This window comes from Trachymyrmex septentrionalis, unplaced genomic scaffold, assembly GCF_001594115.1.
Source record: "Trachymyrmex septentrionalis isolate Tsep2-gDNA-1 unplaced genomic scaffold, Tsep1.0 scaffold171, whole genome shotgun sequence".
NCBI lineage: Eukaryota > Metazoa > Arthropoda > Insecta > Hymenoptera > Formicidae > Trachymyrmex > Trachymyrmex septentrionalis.
In genome coordinates this window covers 605,516-621,555 of record NW_017304876.1, presented here as the reverse complement: position 1 = coordinate 621,555, position 16,040 = coordinate 605,516, and the positions used below count along the sequence as shown (strand labels likewise).

The window sequence follows — 16,040 nt, the reverse complement described above, 5'->3', positions numbered from 1 at the left end:
TGATATAGCTTCGTTGCTTTCTTAATTTGACGATGTCCATGTTTGCCGCTTGTTGCAACTTGATAAACTATGTTTTCTCGATTAAAGCTTTCACTCGCGAAATTTTGACTTACTCGACGAGATATGCTCTATTTATCCGGCTCAAAAGATCAAAATTATGTTGGAAATGTTTCGTAAAAAATCTAGTTTATTAAACGGAACTAGTATAATATTCATGCTCTCGTAGTCTGTCGCTAACTGGTTAACTTAAGATACGCGCGCGCACTCGTCTTATGGCGTAATCATAGATAGAGTAAGAGAAATGAAGAGTCGCAGCTGCATATGAATGCATCACAACGCACGCACGCATGCTCACAAAGGAGCTTACACAAATTAAATAGTAACCAAAAAAAAGAAAAGGAGAAAGAAAATAAAGCAGAATAATTTACATACAAAATCAAACACACCCAAGAGATATGTAATAAAATTTTTCAAAGTTCCGGCAATTCTAGGTTCTGAGTAGTATTTCACGAGTTCTAACAAAAGTTATCACTGTTAGAAATGCTTCCTTCCATGTAAATAAATCTCGTGCTTACGAACAAAAATTAAAAATAATGTGTGTGAATGATTTAAAAACTAAGTTACAGTAGTTACTTAAATATAATAAACGTGTACATGAAATTTTATGGAAAGTACATTAAATTTCATAAAATTTTATAAAAAGTATATTAACTTCCATAAAATTTCATAAAAATACATTAAATTTCGTGTAATGTCATAAAATTAAATTCGAATTGTGTAACTTAAAAGTATATTAAATTTCATGAAATTTTTAATAGTGTATATTAAATATTAATGAAATTTAAGAACATTTCCAGCAATGTATTAATGTTCGAAGCGCTAGGACTGACAGTTTAAGAGGTAAGGCGATTTTTCGTTTGTCAAAAAATTTCTAACACCCAAGGGATAAAAATTTTTTTTAATTTCCGGTAAATCTGTCGACAGTTATGCATAGCACTCCACGAGTTTTAACAAAAATTATTAACGCTCAAAGTGCTAGGATCAATGATTTAAGAGATATAACGATTTTTTGAATGTCTGATTCTTTTACATATGAGAAACAAAAAATATTTGAACATTATGGCAGTTCTAATGACAGTTGTGGATAACACCCCAAGAGTTCTATCAAAAGTTATTATCATTTAAAGTGCTAAGACTAATGATTTAGAAGATATCGCAATTTTTCGTTCTGCGTTTTGTGAAGTTGGTACCCCAAATTTTTAATTTTTATATAAGTATATTAGTATAATTAGTATATTAAAATACGGTTGCATTCTTATGCAAAATTTTATTTTCAAGAAATGATAAAACCAATTCACAAAAGACAAAAATTAACGAAAACAATATATAAGGTGCCTAGAGCATAATAATAACCACACAATCTCTTGTTGGTAGGTAAAGCAGACTAAATTCAATTAAAAAATCCTCTATTTTTATAACGTCAGAAGTGAGAAATGAAACGTTAATTTTTGTTATATGCCATTTGTAAAAAAAAGACAATTTGGACAAAATGACGAGAGCGTTTTAAAAAATTGTAAAAATGGATAAAAGCTATCTTTATCATAAAAGGCACATCATGCCTTTTATCACATTTTACAATTATTTACTGACTGTCAGGGTCTTTTTTTTTTAAATAGCACGTAATAAAAATTAACATCTTATTTCTCACTTCTGCTGTTACAATTTAATATGGATATGATTTATTATACTCAGAAGCCTCAAACTCATTTTTATTTATTTCTTCATTTCACTTTTTATAAATTTTTTTTATTTTTTCACAAAAAGCGATTTTCTGAAACGTATTTTAATAACTATCTAATATTAAATAACATTATGCGATAATGTTACATCGAATAAACATAATTCTTTAATCCCTAGTTCAAAAGATAACATGGATAAGGGAGGGGGACATTATTGACTCATTGTAATGTTAGCGACAATCAAGTCACTTCGAACAGTGATAGATGCGCTCGCCATCAGGGCGAAATAACTGCACCGAGGAAAACTGAGAGTACCCACACGGAAGTGGGAAGGCGTTCAGGCCGAATTCTGAAGCCTCGGCGAATCTTAAATTTATAAGTTGTATTTCTTTTTATTATGTTTTCAATTTAAGTGTGGAGGAGTTTGTAGTGTAAGTAGGTAGCACTACTAGTAACCGTTTATTTATCTCGCCACGCAGCTCTGCGAAGAGGGCGTGCTAAAGAAGCGAAAGGGGGACTCTCGCCCGACCGTTGTATTTCATCATTCGTTTGTAATGGCTATACCTGATAGCATGTATTTTTGTCTATTCTTTAAACTTTATATTAATATATTCCATCTTCAAGTGATCCGATCTTGTGTTTGTTTCGAGACCTATCCTCGATACACTACACCTATCAATCAGCATCCAGATTTTTTATATGTACTATAATATTAGATGAACCCAGAAGCACGACCGCTCACTGAGCGCTCATTGAGCTCTTGAACCTGGTTGATCTATATTTAAATCTAATGGAATATGCCAATCACAGATGCAAGAGCTCACTGAACGCTCAGTGAACGATCGTGCTTCTGGATGCATGCCCATTGAAGAATATACAAGCCTTGTAATACAGCCTATATACGAAATCAGATTGGTTGGCATCTTCTATTTCTTTCGCAGCATTGTGAATTCATGGAAACATGCAATTTAACTTCCGATTTGTTTCCACATCATTCTCTAAAGCAAATCACATGCGAGTTCTTACGAACTTGCGTGACATTTAATTGTCTGATACAGGAAAAAGAAACCTACTAATCATATATATATATTGAACCCGAGACCTATCTATTATTACAAGTCAATCGCTCTCTACGCATTATTTTAATAACAGAACAAAATATAAATCATCACTCGATATATATGTTATTTAATTGTAGTAAAAGTGGGTAACAATTTTTATCAAATTTGTTTAGTTAAAGAAGAAAGTAGAGGAATTGACAACTAAATTAGAACAACAAACATCACAATAAAATAAAGAAGGGAATAATTCAAATGGTAGCGAAAAAGAAGAAGACATTTCAAATTTATTGCCAGGTATCTATACACAGGTATAAATGTATAAACTTAAATCAAGAGATAGCGATGCACTTTTTTCTATATAATTATATTAATTTTTGATGCATTCGTTTGTATATATGTAGTCCAGAATTATTTTTTCTTGCAAAAATATTAATAGATTAGACTATTTTTTTTAATTTAAAAAATAAGATTTTGTTTACTACTTTTTATTTACACGTATAGATAAAAGAAGAAAATGTGTTATTATAAAGAAGAAATCTAGTGCTGATGAAGAGATAGAAACAATTGAGGTTGGAGAAGTATATCAAGAAAGAATCTATAAAAACTGAACATTGGGATCCTCGCACCAAAGACGCAAAAATGGCAGAATCGGAACTCGTAAGAGATTTGAAGGCACAACTTAAATATGTTTGTGAAGATATCTAGTGTTTTCAATTAAACTATTGATATTTTTATTGTGATGATATATTTTTAGAAAATAAATAAAAATTAAAAATTTGATTATAGGAAAAGTATGAATGAGATGAAAGAAATGATGCTTTTATTAGACATTAATTATAAAAAATCTAGTTGGAGAATTATTTTATCATTTATATTAAGCAATTATTTATGCAAATCATTACTATGGAAATTTTTTTATGTATAATGTTAAAAAAATTTTAATATTAGGAAATATATGACAGAATCTGATAACATACGTGAACGGAAATATAACGTTGGACAGAATTGTATTTGGTTGCAGGAAGAGAAACCACTTCTGAATTGACCACAATTTTAATTATATCACATTTTCTTTATTTAAATACTTTCAAATGCTTTGATTTTCTTGTATCCAATAATTTCTTTGCTTGTTAAAAAAATAGTTACACAAACAAATTCAATTTCTTTAAAGGTGTATGATTTATTTTGTACAGTACTGTATTTATCTAGTTTTAGTCGGTAATATATAGAGTCGCTTATAGAATATATTATAGCTCATTATCTAAATCTATTAACTAGACAAACTATTCTATTATATCATATATAGAATTCTTTCATTCAAATAAAAATTAATATAAAAAAATTCGCTATATTAAATATTAAAACTAAATACATAATACTGGCGATGTCTATTAGCATCAATGTACATAATTTGCAAGAATAAAAAAAAGTTGTTATTCATTAAAATATATATAGAAAAGAATACAGTATAAAATGCTTACGATAATCATAGAACGATTTTACTATTTCATATTTTTTAAATATAACTTATAAATATATTTGAAATATAACTAATAAATTATTATTATAAATATATAGTTGTAAATGTAAATGCAATTTAATTAAAATTTATTTTCAATTTATTCTTCCGTATCTTTTTTAGAACCCATTCTAAGTAGCAAAATATCGACTATTTGATGTAATTAATTCTTAATGAATCTGACATCCTATCATAAAAGTGATGTGGATTGGTCACAGCCACGTAACATCATATTAACCAACGTCGAAAATACGTCATTATTTCATATTATTAACGACATTAATGAATAATGTTATTAATAACATTACCAATACGTCGTTGATTAGTCACTTATCTGACGTCAATAAATACGTCGTAAATAAATTATTGGTAAAAAAGAAACATCCTTATTACATCTCAAATAGATCATATGACGTTAATAATTCAAAATTATTAACTATTGACATTAAAATGATTAAGTTTGTGCTACCTGGGGTTTTATTGCAGAATACATCGGCACGATGTACCTGCTGCATAGCTAGAAGGTAAGTTATCGCGGATCATCGTCTTACTCGACGTCATCATCATTCGCATGCGAGCGTATGCTCCTTTGCTATAGAATAAGAAGTCGTGTGTTACGAGCTAAAACAGAACAGTGTAATCTCATGGGGTTTCTTTCTTAGACCGCCCGTAGATCGCACTCATGCGCCCTGGAAAGGATTTCGGAACGTTAAAAGAGTGTGAATTAGTGTGAATGGGACGGTGATGGTAGCAGCGACCGCAATAGGTCGACAATGTACAAGCAGTGCGAAACGCGAAAGGATTCAGTCTGACGACGCGCGTCAGTGATCACTGTTGATTGTTATTCTCAGCGGCTAACACGAGGTCTGCTCGCGTTGCTTAGTCTTCAAAAATTTTTGAACTTAAAATAAAATAGATATATATTTGGGTGTTAAAAATAAAGAATACGAAGATGCTGAATGCAAAAAGTGCAAGCGAGAACAGACCTACGATCTCAGGTACCAAGTTTCCGAATCGATCGTATTTCTTTCTTTTATATAAATATTCTTTCACTTATATAAGATTTCTTTCACTCATATAAATAAAATTTATTTTTTCTATTTTTTATTTTTACATTTTTACATTTTTATATTTTTAATTTTTACCCTGAATTATCAATTATGTCACTGATTAATATCTTTGATCTTTCGAAAATATGTTAGAGCGGAACGGATCTATCGATTTCACTGGCAGTGAACGAAGTAAATTGTGACTTTGTTCACGTTTATCTATTTCCATGGAAAAGCTAGGAATACGTTTTATGATCTGTCCAAAAACGCTAAAATAAATATAGCTAAAATAAAATATATATAGTTCAAACGCGAGAATTATCGATAATACGCAAGAAATAGATACGGTCTAGCGAACGATGCTAAGAAAGAGATCAGAGATCACGCGACGTACGAAATTAAACTAGTGTAAAATATGTGAACGTCTCGTGAATGATTCTTGAAGAGGAGTGATACGTGCCTAACAGAAAGCTAAATTTCGATAAATTACTGTGATTCTTCGTTTTCACCTGCGGAAAACAGACAGTATATATAATATTAGAATGTTTAAAACAAGATAAAATAAGATAAAAATTTTCTACACTTCTCGGAAGCGTAAGTTTACATGTAATAAAATAATCTACTTATTAAGACTTTTTGTAACAAATATAATTTTCTCCTTTTTTATTTTATTGAGATACGAATTTCTCTCTCTTTGTCTTTTGCATGTCAGATAGACTAGCATAGTTTGCTTTTAATATGCGTGACGAGAATTCTCTTCTATAAACAGATATCAGATTCGCAAATATTATTTAGATACGAGAAGAGTACATTCAAATTCGTTAATTTATCCATCAACGTTTCAAATCTATCATCGGATTGATGTATCGTGTTAGCGCGCATAAGAAATGCGATGAATTCTCATGAAGTGTACGTCTCAATGCCGGCGGAGCATTCATATTAACTCAAAAACGAGTACTTTATTTGATCATCAAAAACAAATTAGAGATGAGCGCGAGAGATGAGTCGTGTAACATGATCCAATTACTCATGAATTTGCAAAAATAAACAAGCGTCCATAAGCGTGGAATATATTAAATATTTTCCGAATGTTAATTACCTTCACGCAAATTTAATTTTTTTTAATTATTGGAATTATTTTTATACATATAGCTATTTTTTATTCATTAAAAATAAGTTTTTAGAGAAGCTAAAAATTATTTTATGTTTTACAAGAAATTTTATTATCGTCAGAATAATTATATGTTGATCGTTTTAGTTTAAAGATGTATTCGATAAATTATAAACTTATAATAGCTCTTCTTGATAAATCAATTAATATAAAAAAATATATAACTATTTTTAACAATGATACAAATTGCGAAAAAAAATTTTCTTGAAAAGCAACTATGTATTTTCTTTCTATCTCTATGTATCCTTTGTATCAATTAATTCATCTCGTGATTTTATACACAATTAGCATACAGACATGTATGGACAAGTGTCATTGACGGCACGAATACATGATTGCAGTATGAACACGATACTCGCGATTATGTCTAAGTCAATCTTTATCATTTACTGTTGCGTTATCAATCACATTTCATAAAATCACAACACTATTTTATACATCTATTCGATATGACCATTATGCGACGTAAATCTTATTATAGACAAAATATGCGCGTTTCTGAATATAACGAGTCCTTTGCATATTTGCGACTAGCATAGTTGCGCATTGTTTGCACGAATTATTTCCGCGGTGATCTACGAGATCGCTAACAATACCTACGTTAATTTATCGCTGCTATTCGGCCGGATAGATCGGCGAAAGCTGATTAGAAAATCTGAACACCGAGTTGAGATTGAAGACACAGACACGGAGAACGTACATCATGTGACGCAACATGTAGAGGCGTGCCTAAAATCCTCTATGTAACATTCTATGTGACACAGATTCGAGAGCACCTTTTTTGAAAGCCAATAATCATGCTCGCGGTGAGTCACGCATCACCGCTGTCGAGAGAGTCATAATTCGTTTCGTATGACAATCGGCATCATGCAAGACTATCCTAATAAAGAACCTTTTTTGCTTTTCTTTCGCTCATCTGCTGAAGCGATGATGTCTGCGCGAATTTTATTCCGTTAATTTTACATCTCCAATCTGAAGGAATATGACAAAAAGTATTCAAGAGGAAAGAAATATCTCGTACTTTTCAATGAGATCTATTAGATTCCTCCCTGCAATGTAATAAGATCTGATACACGCAACAAGTAGGGTCATGTAAGTTTCTCTTTACATCTTACATATTTCCCGCACAAAGTAAATTTTTATCGTGCAAAAATATATTAAACATGCGTTGCACGTTTCAAATACAAATCAGTGTCGTGATGCAATGCCTAACGTCGCATAATCCATGTTTTTTTATGTTTTTCTTTTTTGCGCACGTATGTTTTTCATTTCACAATTAATAAATAATTTGCGTTTTATTATAAAACAGTAATTAACATATCCATTATGTCGAAACGACGAAATAATAATCGACTGTCCAAGAAATAATTATTGCCGATTATTAACAATCGCACGTGATAGAAAAATAACTTTTCTTTCAGAAAGCTAAATACAGTATTGTTAACAATGCATTTCACATGCATTCTATATATAGAGAAATTGCTTATATATATATATAATATGTATAAAGTCAATGATGAATTATAACATAATAAAGGATATCTAAGGTACTCGATCCATGAAAAAGTTAATGATAAAAACATGCCACGTTAGATTACTTTTCCTCCTATATTATTTTTATTATACAGTAATCTTATAGTAGCCCATTCCAATTTTTGAAAGCAGTTTTTAATGATTTTTTCTAATTAATGATAATACTAAATAGAAGTCTTGCATTCAAAACCATAATATGTATAAAAAAAGATATTTGTTTGCACAGCACTTCGAATGAAAAATATTTGTTATTAAGATAAAACTTTCTTAAAAAATTAAATTCGATAAAAAAGCATAAAAGCCAATTCGCAAGATGTACGTGCAAGCATGTATTTAAACAATTTCTTTCCTAAATATATATTAAATATATATTTACTTGTTAAATATATATCTTGTCTTGTTAAATATATGTATTTTGAAAAATAAAAATTATTTATCAAGTTACGTAAAATAAGAGTAAGCAAACTTGTATTTATCCGAAAAAAAAAAAAACGTTACTGATAAATTCAGAAACAGGAAGAATGTTTATTTGCAATTCTAGGACAAAGTATAATCACAAGAAATTTATTTAGGCCAAACGGAAATGCCCGATTTGAATATCGCACTTGTTATATGTACCTACTGTTTTAGATTTACTTTATTAAGTTATTTGAATCCTTAATTAATTTCTTCAAATAGAAATTATTTAAAATTAAACATTTGCTCATATAACTATTATATTTATTAGACATTAATATTTATTATTACATATTTGTTAATGACTGAAATTACATATTCACATTTAAAACTAACATCGATATTATAAATAAAATATCAATTAAGCCTTCTCAGCTTCTTTTATTAATAAATTCTTAATTTAATTTGATCTTTAATTTAATTTTTGTAAATCTTAACAATTTGCTCTCAATTAAGTATTATTAGTTTAATCTCAATTAATAATTATTATTAAATTTGCACATTTATCAGATTTGCAAAACTAAAGCTAATATTAAATAACTAATATTAAAAAAAATATCTTACACATCTTACTCTCTTGTAATAAATATTTAAGAGTTGATGCAAATAATATGAAAAAAATAAATCTTTTTATATAAATAATATTTCATAATTACACAATTATTATTTTGTACTATTATAAAAAAAGAACTTTTATTTACTGCGAAAGAAATTACAGTATTTTGCCAGTAAAAAATCGCCAGCCTCAATATTTCATCCACTGTCTTCTTCGCGCACCTTTTTGATCACTTAACAGCTCGTTTTTACTCTAATGAGCGGCTCATTAGCCATATACAGGGCAATCTCAAATTATGTAGTGTGCAGATCACTTGTGGATGCACGAAGATTAACTCTGTATCGCCGAATCAACAAGATGAATGGGACCGACAATTGTTCAGTGGCATAATAAATACTCTTTGCAGCCTTTTAATATTATTTTTTTATGACCTCTCTCGATACACCTTTCTCAATTTTTTTCGTACTGATAAAAAAAGATAAATAGAAAAATATAATGAAAATATTAATATATAGATGATAAATTTAATCGAATTCAATGTTACAAACCGATCAATCTTATGCTAATAAAGAATTTTAAAGATTCGCTCAGAAGTGGCATAAAGAATGTCCCGAATCAATAGATTTGATCATATGCGATAAAACCGTTTATCAATTACATTCGGCAGGGGATAACAAAATTATTCTTTAATATTAAAATATTATAAATGATATAACAATGTTATATTAAAACGATAATAATACGGAATAATAATAATTTATTGCGAAAATATGTGCTTATAAAATTCATCTAAAAAAAAACAAAGAAATTGTATATTGAAATATAAAAATAGTAAATCTTCTATTATAATATCTACCAGAGAGAAAGATAAAGAATATACGTAAGTTTATCTTACGCAATTAAAATAATGTTTTATTATAATTATTAGCTATAAAAAATAATTATGAGGAATAATTTTGATATATACAGTAATTTATTTCCTCGATCTAACACACAAACAATATTAAACTATCTAAATATCCTTATTAATGACATTTGCTCCTATCAATTTCTCAAATGTTACTATTGATGAAACTAATTTTGACACAAATTGTACATTGTTACATATTTTTACCACTATAAAAGAAAAATTCGTTTTTTTTTGGCCAACCGCCAACGGGAAAAATTTGCAATCACGTAAATCATGTAAATGACGAATGACAACAGTGTAAAATAAACGAATCATGTGAGAAATGTGCCTACGGTTGTCTTCCACCCCCCCCCTCTCTCTCTCTCTCTCTCTCTCTCTCTCTCTCTGTTTCTCTATTTCTCTCTCTCTCTATTTCTCTGGAGTGATATAAATCCTTGCGAACCAGATTTGTCAACCGTGATCAGCGTCATGAGTTTGTCAACGCACGATGTCGAGTTCGCTGTTAAAATGACTCCAAGCGCGATTACTGACATATCGTTGCGTACTCCGGTTTCGCAATAAAATCCATTTTAAAATTCTCTCGTCGCAAAGTCACCCTCCGGGCACGTTTCTCTGTCCTGTCGGCGCTTATGACTCGATGTGTAAATATACGCACTAGCTTCCATCGACATATGTATAGTTTATTTCACACTATTGAGAATGTAAATAACTGTAGATCAAAATAGATTTTACAACATACTTTAACAAACATACTTTACTTTGGTAAAGTAGATATATATAATAGATATATATAGTAGAATATAATAGATATGATAGATATGATAGACACACACAGTTAGTAGGAGCAGATTCACTTTGTCGCTCTCTTTAAAAAATAATTGCTTCATTTGTATAATTATAAATGTTCATAATAAAATATATTTATGTAATTATATTTCACACTTGTATCTTGTGCTCATGCAATGCTTCATTAATCTAATAAATAGAAAGATAATAATTTATGCATTACAATATAATAAAACACATTTCAATAATTTATAAATAGATTTCGACCATCGAGATACGTATTTCATTAATCGAACGCACATGAAAGCGGAATGACAAAATTATTAAATATGTTTTATTGAAACAATTAATTCCAATATATGTAATGTATGAAGAGTATCTAACATATATACAGCGCACGATTGATAGCTAAAATTTAACGCAAACCAACAGATAGAATAGTCACCCAATATTAAGGAATTACATTTTACTGCAACATGTTTGACATTTTAAATGCACATTCCTGATATATTTTATTTAGTGACTAATGATTGAATATTTACTAAAGCGTTATTAATGTTTTAAGCGAGTGTTATTTAAACTTTTGTTTGCATATAATCAATTGATCGTGACTGTGAGAAGATTTAATTCCACGTAATCAAATAAATCACAAAAAAATTCATTTTATTTCAACGAGAGTTTGCTGTCCATCAGAGAAAACCACGTAAAAGCCGACTATTAGAAACATTATTTATTTCATTTATTGAACTTCTCGCATATTTCTAAAACTCTTTTACTTATTAAACTAACTTCATTAAAGTTTACTCTGATCAAGATAAAGTTTTTTATTTGTGTATTAAATAATTTTTAATTAGTCGGTTCTATATACCTAATTTTATTTTTATTTTCTTTCCAGAATATTAAAAATAAATATACAAAATAGACATATTTAAAGTGTATAATATAATTTAATTAATTTATAATTAAAGTAAAGTTTCTTAATATTGTTTAATTAATTTGGATTCCAAAAATTACCGAGATAGATTATCTACAGTAAGATATAATAAATTAATAAACACAGTAAACTATCTTTTATCCCAAACAAAAATAAAGTATAATTATTTAACTTAAAAATATTAGTTGTAATTTAAAAATTGTTTGATTGCAGCACAACTAAAACTGATGGGTAAACCACCTTCAAGTACATAGCTTTATCAAAAAAGTTGTACCTACGTTCCGTTAACCACATTAATTCAACAGCGGCTTGTTAATTCCCCAATTGCATTCCAATCGGGTATGTGAGTTGATCACGCTACGTTTTGACGCGGGAACCAGAATTGACTGTCAAAAGTCGACAGGTCTTGAGATTAAACGATGACAGATTCGCAGTTTGTCACTCGAGAATGTAAGCAATCGAGGTCACAAAATATATACTTTAAAACCTCAAGAAACGTTCTTCTGTAAAAGGCATTAAAGAAAATTTATCCAGATATAATATATACATCAGTATAGTAGGGATTCAAGAAGCAAGAAGCAATTAAAAGATTTGCACAATTATATATCGAAAGGTGTAAAAATAATCTTCAAGAAGAAATGTATAGTATAATTTACTTAATAAATGTTTCTATCATCATGTTTTTATCATTATTTTGTAATAGCATCATCACTAATAGCATTATCACTATTTTATAATATTATAACATGTAGAATGTTTTATATATACACTACATTAATAATATGCAATTGCATTCCTAAATTTATTAATTATTTATCAATGCTAATAATCTTTCATTAAACGTAATAAGTGACCCATCAGATAAACAGACAGTTATATTCTTTCTTTCATGTGCAAGGAAATTTACAACTCTCGAATACACTTGTGAATAGTGAAAGCGATGCAACGGGCAATTTAAGAAACGAACGGTCAGTCACGTCGGGGTTAATTGATTCGCTGCCTTTGGACAAACGCACGATCATGTGCAATGCTTCGCGTTGCGACATGCACTCTTCCCTCGAATTATCTTCCACCTCGCGTGACGTTTGCTCACGTTTTGTTATATGAACTTTTTAGCTGGATCCCGGTTCGCCGACAGGGAACATCGAAACTGACGAATCGGCGAAGTGCAATTTGCTGTAAAAAGTCGTATATACACGGCCGCGCGATCATGACCGTAGTAATTCACAATCGTGTCATACAGAATTCATGCGGCAGAACTAGAAGCGAATCTCGCCAAAGAATTATCGATTAATCGGCATAACAGGATACAGGCTTGCTTCTTTTATGCAACGCAACTATAATATACAATACGATTTTCGCGGATCTTTCGACCATCTTTCTTGTAATGCGTGGCCTTGACGTAGTTACGCAATACACCTCAGAGGAACTACCTCGTGATCAGTCTCGTTTTGTTCAACGACCCGGTTTTAGCGTTTTATTAAAATAGATCGCTATTAATATAATGAGTCGAAGAACGCATGGCCGACGTGTACGCTTCCGAGAAGCTGGTGAGAATCTTGCAGTAGATATTGTAACCGCGTTGACGTCGACGGTCCTTCTGAAGCTGAATTCCAATGCTCACACATACTGTGATATTGTCACGTGTCACGCCGCCGAAAGCGGGATATAATTTTTTCGAGAACGTTTATGAATCTCTGTGACTGACACTAAACTTCGGAGTACTTCGCTTGTTACGACTTTTCCTTACCGTTAAAAAACGATTACGTGTCAGAAATTAGTCAATGCAATATTATACCTTAACTTATTATAGCTAAGAAATATACACGTCAAATTTGTAAAAGTTATTGTCTGCAATATTTTTTCTGGGACGAAAGATTTTATTAGTTTGATTTATTGCAACTTAAAATATTGTAAAATATAAAAGAAGAATAATTATGTTAGTAAAAGTGAACGACTTTGTTCTTGCAAAATTAATATCTCGCATGTATGAATGATATCGCAACGAAAGAAAATTCGCATTCTCGGACAAAAGAAAATATCGACAAAAAAAAGTTAGATACACCACAGGAGATTGCTGAGGTTTATTGCGATCCTGCGGAGCTTACTGGTTTTATCCATTATCCGTATAGTGCCACAGGCACCTACCTTCAAACTCATGCTTATACCGATAAATGGCGAAAGATAAACACAATCGTATTTGATCTTGTTTATAATACTACAAAGTCCATTATATCATGTTACGAAACAATGACCTGCATACAATATTGTTTATTAATAATTCAAACATGAACGAGCTTCATGTATTCTGTGATTTTAGAAGCTAAATTTCTCAACTATACGAATATTTTTTATGAGTCCATATAATTTTTAATTTTCTTATTTTTAAGATATTATATTTTATTATATTGCACATTTTTTTGGTACAATAATTTTAAGAAATATATAGTCTGTTCTATTTTTTATGAATAGAATAATAAAAAATTGCTAAGCAAGAAATTACTCAGCAAGAAATGACCATCAATTAAACGTCGAATTAATATCGACATTATCGTTTCAATATCGACGTGACATCAATTCGATGAGAATGGACATTAAAAGCAAAACAAGCTTTCCTTTTTTCCAATATAATTCTTGAATTAAACAAAAGATAGAGACAAATAATGTTTAGAATCAAATGTTTAAATATAAGCTAGGGACTGCAAAGTGACATAGCAGTAAAATTCTTTTTATTTTTTTAATTAAAAAATGCGAAAAGATTGCGTCTTTGCTTTTAAGTTCAAAAATCATATCTTTAAGTAGCTCGACTAACGCATACTATATTATTCATGTATCAAATTATTCTACATATCTACAAAAGTTCATTCAAGTCGAAGATTTCGAGTTCACGATGTTTCCTTGTATGTAAAAACTGGTGTGATACATTAATAATATTTTTCACATAAAGGCTTCATACAGTTGGGCACGCTATTGACAAATGTGGAAAGGATGTATCTGTTTTTGATGGTGATCCACGTTTTGCTCATTGATAAAGGAGTGGATGCCGAAACGTTTACTTTGGGATACATCACCGGATCGAAACGACGTGATAATGACCTTGAATATCAACGTCCCGGCTTTCGGATATCCGGCGCTATCACTCTCGCCGTGGAGGAGGTGAATAATCGATCGTTCGGCGTTCTCTCACTCATCCTAATGTCTTAAATACGAACAACTGCGATTAGAACTGCGGAAATGGATAATTAAATTTAGCAATTTAATTCAATTACACAGAAATACGACTTATCTAATTAAATGTCAATTACACGAAATTAGAATAACTTACGGCCACCGCCAAATAACACTTCCGGTTTATTCTTGTTGAATCTTACATTGTTATCATCAGTTAATTAAAACATATTAGATGCTTCAAAAGAGTTCTTTGAAATTAGGGAAGAAAATGTCGAGAAATAATTCAAAAAGATTTTTCGAGAAATGATTCAAGATGATTTTTGCTTCCAATTACGACAGAACTAATTACTACAGAATATTTTTACAAGCATTGAATAAAGTTAACTATTTTTTAGTACTCCTTTTAATCTCTCTATTTTTAATGTTCTTTTTGAAAATAGTATTGCTTAAAATGCAGGTAAACGCCGGGGAACTTAATAGACGCGGGCATAAGTTGGATTTTCTCGTTGCCGAAACTTATGGTAATGAAGAAATGAGCATTTTAATGACAGCGGATTTGTGGAAAAAAAACGTTTCTGCATATGTCGGTCCTCAAGAAACTTGCATCCACGAAGCCAGAATGGCGGCTGCATTTAACATTTTAATGATATCATATGTATAATCATTTTTTATATTATTAATTTTAGTACTTCACTTGCATTGATAACATGTATATAATTGGAATTATAAAACTTAGATGTATGAAAGCTTTCACTGACAAGTATCATATTTTCTAGTTTTGCACGCATAACGAAACGTCGAATAAAAAGGAATTTCCAACGTTTGCGAGAACAAGGCCACCAGATACTCAAATTGCAAAATCCGTGGTTTCAGTACTGATGGCTTTCAATTGGACCAAAGTGGGTAATACTCCGTAGTTCACTTTGATAAGCGCATGTTTCTAATAATATTAATGTAAAATTAAATTAAAAATCGCTTTGATATCGCTCTCTGATATATATAGTATGTATATAACACATGGATCAATAAGTCCCGAGACTAACAATGAAAACAACATTTTTTTTGCAAAATTTTTTTTTATTCATCAACATAATCACCTTTTAGGGTGATACATTTCAATACCATGTTTATAAAAAAATTTATCTTTCGCTTCAA

At 30.1% G+C, this 16,040-nt stretch overlaps 1 protein-coding gene across 1 annotated transcript in view; it reads left to right on the top strand.

The window, feature by feature from the left end:
- The first annotated feature begins 5,172 nt into the window (after positions 1 to 5,172).
- Positions 5,173 to 16,040, top strand: part of LOC108746446 (guanylate cyclase 32E-like) — a 24,565-nt gene continuing 13,697 nt past the window's right edge. Inside the window, exons 1-4 of the mRNA XM_018483231.1 lie at positions 5,173 to 5,317; positions 14,662 to 14,870; positions 15,343 to 15,540; positions 15,662 to 15,784. Coding sequence (XP_018338733.1) covers positions 5,272 to 5,317; positions 14,662 to 14,870; positions 15,343 to 15,540; positions 15,662 to 15,784 — 576 coding nt within the window. The 5' untranslated portion in view covers positions 5,173 to 5,271. The remainder of the gene's footprint in view (positions 5,318 to 14,661; positions 14,871 to 15,342; positions 15,541 to 15,661; positions 15,785 to 16,040) is intronic.